At 36.9% G+C, this 11,729-nt stretch overlaps 1 protein-coding gene across 1 annotated transcript; it reads right to left on the bottom strand.

Moving 5' to 3' along the window:
• Positions 1 to 662: 662 nt before the first annotated feature.
• On the bottom strand, positions 663 to 3,423 carry LOC131064696 (uncharacterized). The gene is made up of 2 exons (XM_057998935.2): positions 1,077 to 3,423; positions 663 to 952 (listed from the first exon to the last, which is right to left on the bottom strand). Exon 1 carries the CDS (start codon positions 3,368 to 3,370, stop codon positions 1,088 to 1,090), a length of 2,283 nt encoding a protein of 760 aa, XP_057854918.2. The 5' UTR covers positions 3,371 to 3,423; the 3' UTR covers positions 663 to 952; positions 1,077 to 1,087.
• Positions 3,424 to 11,729: the final 8,306 nt, after the last annotated feature.

The following is an 11,729-nucleotide window of genomic DNA, read 5'->3' as shown; positions in this document are numbered from 1 at the left end:
TTTTGGCAAAGTCACTTAGATTTTTCATTTTGGACTATAATGGTTTGGGTATCAAATTTATGAAGTTTTGAGTAAATAAATTCCAAGCATGTGGACTTGAGTGAATAATTCCTTGTTCAAGATTTGGATGCCTACATCTTCTTGTAATGAGCAGTCTATGATGAGATAAATTCAAATAAGAGAAAACCTAAAGAGAAAAAGACAAAATAGAGGGCATCATGGAAAAAGACAAAGTAACATTGCTAAGTGTCTTGAGCATAAATTATGTTTTTGTTATAGGTATCTCTAATATGGCTCAATCACCTCCATACCTCTCTCCTCAAAGGCACTTGTAGTCATGCAATAGGATGAAATTCACTATGTCCATATGTTTTCTTCTTATTTATGTGTGACACTTTTATGAGTTTGAAATATTTTAATTTAATTAATGAGATATATTTATATATATTTAATATATAATCAATTATGATAAGTTATAAGCAACAAGATAGCAATTCAAGTATAACCCAACTTAATATTGTACAAAAAATCACTGATATCTATAAATTTTATTTACACTTTCACACATGAATCACTAATATTTATTTTTAAAATTATCTTCATATTCATCATGAGAAAGTATGCATGTTTATCTTTACAAACATCACAATATATCAACAACCTTCACTCTAAAACTATATCTTTTTTATTCAAAGCTATAAACTAATGAGAGATCACAAATGAGGAACCTCATCCCCAATATAAATATTCAACAATAATATTCCAACAGAATTTGAACCTTGATGATGTGAACAATAACACCACAACTTAACCATCATACCATATCAATATTGACAAAACTATTTTACCTGTTGTTCATGCCCAACAGCCTTATACTTTATTTTGACAAAACAAATTATATATTCCACGCACATAATCAGACGGGAAAAGCTATTCTGCCCGTTATTCTATCCTGCAGTATATCACAGAGAACCGAAATTAACACAACACTGCTATAAAACCAGGAAATGATATTTACGTAGTGACATACAATCACAAGTCTATAAAAAACCATTGAAATTGAAAATAATTATAACTTTTGGTAATGCTAGCCAATCTGAAAAGATGAGCGCTTTCTGAGAGTATGAAATCCAGTGGAAGTTGCTGAAGCATTCTTATTAGCCTCCATTGCGCTAAATGTCAACATCCATCTCAAGTTTTCCGTGATCCCCTTCACTTTTCCAACGATGTATGCAGCTTCCCAAATATGTTGTCCCATGGCCATGGTTGCCCATTTCTCAGTATCCTCCATTATCACATCCAATGCCTTGGCCATACAAGCCCCTATCTCATCTGCCAACATCTTTACCAGTTCATCCATGATACCCTCCACCTTGATGAAGTTCTCAAAATCAATATTCACACACACCATCCACAAGCTGTAACCCTCCACGACCTCATTCCATGTTCTGCAGTGGTATTCTTCAGCTACTTTTTTGGCTTTTACAATAAGATTACCTACAGCTACTCTGGCCGCTTCTGAGGAATTCTCAACGGAAGTGGACATTCCCAAATGGTTATGCAACATTTTGCCTCTTTTCTGCAAAGCTTGAAATAGTTTGTCAGCTGTTTTACTTACCAGGAAGGCTTCGGTGTCAGGGTTTTGAACCAGATCAATGATGCTCCATGCTTGAGAACAAGCTTCGAGGGCTCCAATGGCCTTTTTCACATCCTGAGTAAATGGGCAGAGCTCAACTAGAACAGTAATTATTGAGACTGCTCTCATCTTACAAGAGCGTTGGTAGATGGCAGACTCCTTTTCCACTTCTAATTTGATAGGAACACTCTTTTGCGGATGCATATTTTTGTAGCCGCTAGAAGGTTTTTCCTTGAGCAAATCTACCAATGCCTTACATGAATTGCCCTCTTTTTCACCCCTTTTCAGCTGCGTGTTTATGCCTGCAATACATTGTCTGTTGGCTACCCATAGACAAGCAGCATTTTCACCATTCATGGTCACGAATGCTTTTGAATATTTATCATAGAATGGGTATTTTCCCATTTCAATTTCACACTTGCCTTTTCCTCCATATAAATCGGGAAATTCTTCTACTGCCGAACCCATTACAAGCTTACGCAAATACATGTTAGAAAGCAATAGCTGAGATACTAACCAGCATACTTTGCTAAAAAGAACCAACAATATCTGCAGCCATACAACCAGAGGAATCAGCTTATAAACTCTCACTCTACGGCCCACCTTTAACATCAATATTTTAAGATAACTGTCGCCCATTTGCCTGTGGCTTTTATGGCCATCTTTCAACTCAAGCAAATAACGTTTCCAGAAATCTTCAATCTGAAAATATTTTATAATGCTTGCCCATTTCTTTTCCACAGTTCTTGGGCAAAATACTACTGCTGTGATCCATCTCCAATATATGACAGTAGATCCCAACACGATGACTAGCCAATGAAAAATCATGTGAATACTCACCTTGAATTTCGTCCGTACTACCTCAAACACGAGAATTGCATTGCAAACTGTAATGGCCAGTGCGACAGATGAGGAGAGAATTGATCTGGCAATTATATATTGGGGATTCGAAGTGCAAACTGCAATCCATGACTTGACTACCTGGTCTTCCACTCTTTCCCAGAAAGACTCTGAATAAGAATGGGCAATCGTATTTATCTGTGAAGGTGAATTAGAAAGAATGAGGGGTATCTTATGAGAAACAATTTTATGAACGGTGATACTGGCCAAAGCAGCACAAACTAGGAGAAGAATCAGAATTATAAATGCTACTAATACCGTGGTGGGGACAATCCACAATTTTAGGAGTGAAGATCTATCGTAATAATTATCATATGCAGATGCAAAAAGAGATGCTGTAATTATGTAAAACTCGTGAAAAAGATGGAGAACTGGTGCTGAACAACTTATAATGAGGGCAGCAATGTCACTCCACAAACTTAGAGTTGAGGAGCGAGGGCTAGCAAGTCCAGGCAACATACATCCCATCACCACACACAGGGAGACCCTCCCAGCCAGAACAAGCATCCTTCTCGAGATAAACTCAGGACAACACATTTTTTTAGTTGGAATATCCCATATATTTTTGTCATCTTGGGGAAAGTGGAGAACGGCGGATGGCATGTTGAGGAGGGTGAGGAGTAGGAGAGTAAGAGCGCCTAGAAGGAAAGAGTGACATGGAATCCAGTGTTGCTTTTTCTTCCATGCTCTCCACCCGTCCACTCCAAGAAACGCAATCGCAAGGAGGGAGCCAATTGACCAGCTCACCCACTCTGCCACGCTTGCCGCCTGCAACAATGCTCCAGAAATAAAGTATTCATCATTCGAATGATCATCATCACAGTAGCAACCCATTTAGACAAGTTTGTGTTTGCAGGTTTTGGGTAGTAAAGTAAAAGCGAGCAGAGGCAAAAGAGAAGAAAATGGTATACGATGGGCTGCTGCACAAAAGAAAAAAAATTTATCGACTTGCAAAAGACCCGTTACATCCACCTCTGTTTTTTAGTGGTCTTAAGAAGGACACAGTAAATTCTTGATGTTTCTTCCACCGTCTAATGTCTTTCTAGACTTGTCTATTCTATCGATTTTTCTAGATGGTGCACTAAAAATAGGTTGGTGTAGAAATTATGAGATATCTCCAACACTCTTCTTTAATTTCTATCACTAATTTCATCAATATTTACGATATATTATTTTTTTTTTAAATATTCAAATTGTTTCTTTGCTAAAGTCTTTGTGAATATGTCTATTATTTGATCTTCGGATCTACAATGTTTTAGATTGATTTCCCTATTATTTTCTAATTCTGGAATAAATCGATGTTTAGTATCATTATGTTTCCTCCTTTTATGAAAGACATAAGTTTTCAATTATGCAATAGTTGACTTATTGTCACAATGGATTGTTGTTGGTTCCTTTTGTTCATGCATTAAATCCTTTAAAACTCTTCACATCCACATTGTTTGACATGCTTATATTGGGTTCATTGTTTTAGCCCATGGTTACATGAAAGCACTGGAAGATAAGTCACGATTGACCTCTTTGAGAGTTGTGGAGCTAATATGTTTCATATGGTTTAAGCTCCTAGACAACTTTCCTTCACTTTCTTCGGTTGTAGTGATCTCTTGTTTTTCAATTGTTGGATTTTGTAGATTTGTGGTATTTCCATTGTTCGAATGACATGTATAATGTGAATGTCTAGATGTTTAAATGGATTTTATATTTACAAAGATGGTTTTGCAAGTTTTACATGTGCTAACTAAAATCTATGGTATGACTAGATTCCGGGTATTTTGGATGGAGATAGTTAAATGTTTACATGACTCCTTGCAAGGTTCTTTTTGATCTTTTGTTACTCCTATGTGGGTTTGTTCGGTAAATTATGTGTAGTATTGATTTCGATGTTTGAGTCTTGGAAATCCACATGTTATGCTTGATTATCTCTGTTATGCATGATACTCATGTGAGGTTGAATCTTTCGGTTATCTGAGATTGGAACATTGATTATTTATTTCTTCTTTAAGATGTTGCATATGTTTTGATCTTGTAGATTGTCTAATGAGAATTTGGTTTGGTAGGTCTTTGTTGTTTGTTAACATTATTACATTGGTATTTTGATTGCAGCGAGAAAATGATTATTTGGAGTACCTGATATAGTTGATCATTTGAATCTTAGCAATAGGTCATGGTTCATGAGAAGATTTGCTCACTTTCAATGGAGTTTTGGAAAGGATGTTGTTCATGATGTCATACATTACGTAATGTGTTCTATCTTTTTTTTATATAAGATTTGGTTCTAAGTTGTTATGGTTAAAGTGTATTGTGTGTCATCTTTGATTAGAAGATGTATGATCTTTTGCAATGGGTGTTGGTGTCATGTGGATATCTTGGATTCTACCTTTGGATTGTAGTGAGAGTTTGACATCTTTGGTTCTATTGACAAAGGGTGTGTAGTTGTATCTTCTTGGTTTGGAGATAGTGGTTTGACTTGTCCTTTGGGGAGATCTTCATTGAGTTCTTTGATCATGTTGGGGTCATGGAGGATATTTAGTTAGGATATGGTTGTCATGATGCATGGATAGCTTGGTTACACAGTTCAGTGGAAACTTTGGTAGTGATGTGGATTCATCATTTGATGATGGATGGCTATGGCGACATCTTGGTGTCATGGAGGACCCTTGATTCTTTGGTGAGGTGTTGTTGTTTCTTTTGGTTTTGAGTATTATTCATTTGCTTGGAGCTTCATGATTTTGTAGGATCGCATTTGAATTTAGCATGGATTGATTGGTTTATGCTCATTGAGACTAGAGAGACTTGGGTGAGGATATGAGACCTCATGTTTTTTTGGATTGTATGTTGAGATGGTGACTCTTTGATGAGTAGCAAAAAGATTGAAGAGCCTACACTTGGTTATGGATGTAAATCCATTATGGACCTAAAGAGAATATTATCATTTATTATAAGTGTTATTTCTTGGTGTTGTGCGCACATGGCAAGATATTGTTTCTATTGGTACTAATCAGTGACTGAGAGGGGGGTGAATCAGTAAAAACAATTTTTAAACAATAATATTCCAAACTGACCGGTCTGCAACTACCCTTTTTAAATCAGCTTAAAACATTGCATTAATCATGAAGGTAAGAACATTTAAGGAAAGAGATTTGCATGCATCAAATAAACATCACATAACACCAGCAATTATATGTGAAAACCCTTGGTTAGAGAGAGAAAACCACAATGAGGATAACCCATAATCTCTTTTACTGCAATGAAAAGAGTGCCCGGTTAAGAGCTTACAATCTTGTTCCTTCTGAAAACATTGCCCTGTTAAAGATGACCGGTATCATGTTAAGAATACCTTAGAATCTGTTAGGATTCACCTTGCAAAAGGATTTTACACTTCCTCGTGGAACGACCTTGTTAGGGGATTTTACAAACAATACCGGTTAAGGTTCACCCTGTTAAGGGATTTAATCTGCTGCAATGATTAAAGAGCAACAAATAATTGATCTGATGATGACACTTTTATGTCGAATAGATCTTCTTTGTATTTGCTTCAATCTCTGCTCGATGATGACTTCACTGATTCATTGAGGAACCCTTTTTCCCTTAGCTCGTTCTTCACGTTACTCTTATTTTCAATCTCTGCTCACTCACAACTCCCATGACACACTGGCAAAATCAAGATGAAAAACATGTATATAGTTGTATTCAATCTTGACGTTAACTTTCCCTCCAGAATTTGAACTAAAAAAATCATTCTATATGCCAATATGTTCGTTCCATAAATCTCGTTGATTATATCAGTGAGACTATCCATTCATGCCACAAATCTCACTGGTTCTCTAGCAAGCACTCTGGCTTCAACTAGCTCTTTCTAAATTTGTTGGATCCACATGTTAGCAAGCCAAACATGTTGATGACTACATGTTCTTATCCTTTTCACTTCACATGCTTATCAATCACCATTATGATCTGCTACTAGTTGCTTCCTTTATATCAGTGAACCTGCTTCACTCAACTCAACTACCAGTTGCTTCCTGTAAACCGGTCTCTTCTCTCTGCCTTATCTGCCTCATGTTTTGGTTCTCTGCCTATTCTCTACCTTCTCTACCTCTACTGGTACTACTCTACCTCTACCGATGGTTCTCTGCCTCTACCGGTACCTGCCTATATACTTTATCTCTATAGTCCCCTCTTCATATGTCCAATCCACTATACTGTCCAATCCACTATACATTCATTCTCTCCCCTTTTGTAACAATGACAAAGAATAAAGGAATCAAAGTATACAAAATAATTCATGAGAGTAAGTCAAAAATTTCTTTGAAATTGACCTTAGCAGCCTCTAAAGAAGATTTCCATGTAGGCTTCACCTGTTTCATAGTGAGAATTTGCCCATGCAGTTATGTGACAAAATCCTCCATGTCATCCACTATCTTGTAGTCAAGTGAACCGATGAGGCCCTCTGCTTGTTTCACATTGCCTGGTAATAAACCAATGAATGGGGCAAGATAGCACTGTATCTCTAGCAGGTTTAGAGCTCGTTTGTCTTGTTCCTCTATCAGCTTGTTGATTTCATGAGTCAACTACTTGACTTTTCCATTGAAAGTCACTACTGAGCTTGTAAGAGGATCAAAAAAACCTAGCAGATCTTGAATTTCGTTTTGAGTCTTTACTCTTTTATCTTCAAGATCTTTGATGAAATTAGGGAAGTTTGAGAATTTGACCAATAATTAGCCAACTTCCTTTAAGATTGATTTCACCTCTTCAGTGTTGGTAGAGAGAAACTTTACCAACTGATATTTGTTCCATTAATTGCTCACCTCTTCAGGTTCCATACTGCCTTGCTGCAACCTTCTCCAGATCAGTTGCCTCTGAACCGATTGCTTTGACAAAAGTGCCTAATTGATCAATGATAGGTGCATTCTCATCAACAACAATATCAAGAATGAGATCAGATAAGATTGTCTTTGCCGTATTAAGAATTCTTGCCTTCTTTTTCTTTGCTTTAAGTTTGGCCTTTTCAGATTTAATTCTCAATTTTTCTGAAACTTTTATTAACTGTTTGGGGGTCATCTTCTTGATATCAATTACCGAGTCTTCCCCTTCTTCCTCCTCTATTTCTTCTTCTTCTACTTCAGCTTCTACCTCAGAGTTGGCTGAGGTGGGGAGTTTAGCTTTCTTTTTCTCAGTTTCCTTTTCTAAAACTAACTTCCTCTCCATCGGAGGAGTATCCACCATTGTTTTCTGACCACCTTCAGGTTGACCGAATGAAAAATCTTCTATCTTCTTCTCTTGTTCCGATTCCTTGGTCTCCCCTGAACCAATAGATTAAGTTGATTTTGTTTCCTTCCTTTCTATTTTCTTTTCTACTTCCTTCTTTTCTTGTTCCTTCTCCTCTATTTCATCTACAAATGGTATTGATGAATCTATCATCTTGGGGTTTTCTCCCTCTGCCCCTTTTTTTGGCAAATGAGGTTCGTTGTTAGTAGGGTGTGTTGTGGGAATATTTATTGTCACCGGATGCCTTCGAGGTTTTTCCTCATAAGGGATGTCCTCAATTGTAGCTTCATCTTCTCCAGAATGCTTAGTTTGATCAGTTCCCTTTGCCGGTGTATCATTAATATCAATAGTTTTAACAGTTGATTTTTGTTCAACTGGTGGCTCTACATCCTTTGTAATATTAGGAATATCTGACACAACATCACCTATGATATCTTCAACTATAAATGCATCAAAATCATCAGTGCTGTCCTTGTCTTTTCCTTTGCTCTTTTCTTGAGCAGCTATATCTTGTCCTTGTTTCACTTCTTTTTGTATTTCCTCCTCAGCTTCCTTTTGCTGGCTCAAAATTGTTTTCCACATGTCAACGCCCTCATCATGCACACCTTGAATATATCCTATGGCCACTCTCCCTATTATGTTCCTTATTTTGAAACGTTATACACATGATTCGGCGACTAAAGATGCTTGATTATAATCCAATTCATGTTGTACTTCCATGAGTGCCTTTATTTTGTGTTCCTTCCCAATTGTCATGACAATTTTCCATCTCCCTTCAATGAGATTTTGTAAATCTGATGGAATTTTTCCATGTAGTTCACTGGGAGTTCTGCAGAATTTATGTAAGTTCCAAATGAGTGCATCTTTAATTTTTCTTTTGTCTTCCTCATTGCAGAGGAGATACTTTCTCCCAACACTAGCTAAACCTCCATTCTCTTTGATCCCATGGACCAATTCATCAATAGTTGGAGCTACATTCCTACCACTTCTTTTGACTTTAACTACCATATAAGATTGGGTGTCAGAGTTATCATCCTCCTTTTTGTCTATCTTGGACTTCTTCTTAGCCTTTGTTTCAATTATCCTTTCATCTTTTTCTTTCTTCCATATGTGACTCCTACCGGTCCACCTTTACCTTGGGAAGATGTAGGAGTATCTGAGTCCTTTTCTTTCATGTATGATGTCGGTTTGCTGGATGCAGCACCCTTGGATCTTGTCTTGGACATTTTCTTCTTTCTTTTGTTTGCTCTTCATCTTTACTTGATTTTTCCCCTATTTGCTCATTGGTACCGGTGGAAGCAATGGCACTAGATTCTTCACCTCCATATTTCTTGTCTAAGTTGTCAATCATTTTCCTCACTTTCAAATGAATGATAGGCTCTTTGAGTTCCTTCTTAATTTTGGACCTTTCCTCCTCATAAGTTCTAAATCTCTTAGCTTTTCTGTCTACCAGTTTAGACAGTAACATGTTTGCATATATTTTGGCAATGTCTGCCTCGATAGATCATAACCCATAGTGGGTACCCATAAAGTTTAGGTTCAACCACTTGAATAATGCAACAATCAGTATCAACAAGAAAGAAAATAGTATCCTTGTACTTTTGAACTATATCGGTCGGGGTTCTTTCTCTTTGATGCATTCTAGTTTGGAATTCTTTAAATAGCCCCACATTGTCTCTCCAAACTTATCACCTAAGTCTCTAATCATTTCACCTATCTGAACTATGATAGGTTTATCTGTAGACCACACTACATTGCCCGATCTGGGAAAGAAATTTTGCACATAGAAGAAGATACATACCAGTATTGAACCATACTTGAATGATTGCTTTTTGTCCTTCTTAATTCGGTCCATTATCACCACGAATTGACTTCTTATCATCTCACAAATGTCATATGTTGCATCCTTTTTGATGATACAGTAAGCTGCATGGATAGCACCACTCGACACACTGTTCATGTGGCTTGATTGGTACACTCTATAAGCTATCACTGCAGATGCAAACCTCACTTCTACGTCCTCAATGTGAGTGACTATCATTGCTCTCTTGTCATATTTGGATTGAGTCAACCGAGTGACCTCACCGGATGATATTGTCCTTAGGGTTAGTGCATCGCCTGTTTTGTTGAACCCTGTTACTCTTTGGATCACATCCTTTGTGATTTTGATTGGTGCTTTAGCTTCCAACCATAAAAATTGGTCATGCACTCTACTTAGCACATACCTGATCCAATCAGCATGGAATTGGTTAGGAATATCAACATACAACAAACCCTTGGTCTTTAGATGCATATGTTCTGCCTTCAATAGACCATTGTCGCAGAACCCTTTGAATTCATCTTGAATTAATTTATCTCCAATCTCTTCAAGCTTGCAGTGGATGAAGGAACAGATATCTTCAACCAGTAACACACTAGAGGGCATAGATGATAGGGCACCAGTCATATGATCTCTTTGACCTTCATAGAATGCAACTTGAATTCGGGTTGTGGTTTCTTAACTACCTCAACCAACACAGGAGTTGAAATGGAAGCTGTCATGATGAATTTGAACATAATTTATAGATTGAGTTGTTTTACTATTTCTGCTGAGGCTTCTGGTGTAGGATTACCTAGGCTACCATCAAGCCTCTATAAGGAAAATTTTGAATCTTTTATGTTTTGAAGTATGAAAGTTGTAAATAAGGTCTTTTAAGACCAAATGTGATGCAATAAGGTCATTAAGACCATTGAATGTTAGATCAAGTCCTAGATGGGTCATGTTATTGATATTACTCAAGGATTGTCAAAATTGTCATTTTATGACAAATATGTCTTAATAGGGTCATATATGGTATTTTATGGTGTATGAGGGTATTTTAGTCCTATTTGGACCTATTCATATTAGTTGTGAGTCATGAAAGTCTTGGATTAAGTCTAGGTAACATTTTTGAAAAAAATGTCAATACTGCCAAAATGTTGTTAAGACAATTTTGGAGGTTGGATGGTGATTTTGTATGGAGAACTTAGTTTGAAGGCAATTTGATGATCATTTTCTTTGCAATTTTATGTAAAAATGTTGCACTTTGGTTCATAAATTTATTATTTGGATGAATTAACACATAAGAGTGGACTTGTTGGAAACATATATGTGTTACCTTTCATTTGGGACTAGTTTGGTTCAATTTTATTGATTTTTGATCTTTCTACAAGAAGATTTACAAAAACTAGTCTAAAACCCTAGGTTTTGGGCCTTTGTCAAAGAAAAATGTAGAACTCTCCATTCCATCAATGACTTGCCTTAAGACTTGGTGGAATGGTGTATATAACAGTGTTGTAGATGGGTTTTAAATAATTTTTGCAGGGGAAGAACCTAAGTGTAGTTTTGGGCACTTGAGGGCTTAACATCCTCATGTGTTAGGCCAATTGAAGGAGGTTTGAAGAAGAGTTATGTGTTTTAGAACCAAAAAAATTAAAGATTCCTTAGAACCTATTAAATCCTTTCAGTTTTTCTATGTTCTTGCATTCCGAGTTGAGTGGGAAAGTTGGTGGAGTGTCTAAGGGGTGTCTCTAGTGCATTTGGAGGCCTAATAGGTCTCTTGAAGGACTGTAACAACCAATTTTTGCACTCTTTTCTCCATCACACCATAGACGTCAAATAGTTAGAGTCACTTGTGGGGTGCACTTCCCTGATGAAGATAGTTTTATCCAAAATGAAGACCCAGTGACTCCTGCTATAGATGACCATTCACCTAACAATGCAACTGATGTGGAAACTATTGTTATACATGACCATTCTACTACAGCTTGTAATCCTATTCTAGAAACACCACAAGTACAGGTAGCCTCAAAGGTTCCCAAACCAAAATGGAGCATATCTAATATGAAAGAAGCAATATCATGCATAGAAGACAATCACATGTCTCTTAGAGGTACATCAATCAAGTAT

This window comes from Cryptomeria japonica, chromosome 10 (assembly GCF_030272615.1).
Source record: "Cryptomeria japonica chromosome 10, Sugi_1.0, whole genome shotgun sequence".
In the NCBI taxonomy this organism is placed as follows: Eukaryota; Viridiplantae; Streptophyta; class Pinopsida; order Cupressales; family Cupressaceae; genus Cryptomeria; species Cryptomeria japonica.
This window is presented reverse-complemented; position numbering and strand designations above follow the sequence as displayed.

Excerpts from the sequence above, each read along its gene's own strand:
- LOC131064696 (XM_057998935.2), bottom strand. The coding sequence starts at position 3,370 with ATGGGTTGCTACTGTGATGATGATCATTCGAATGATGAATACTTTATT.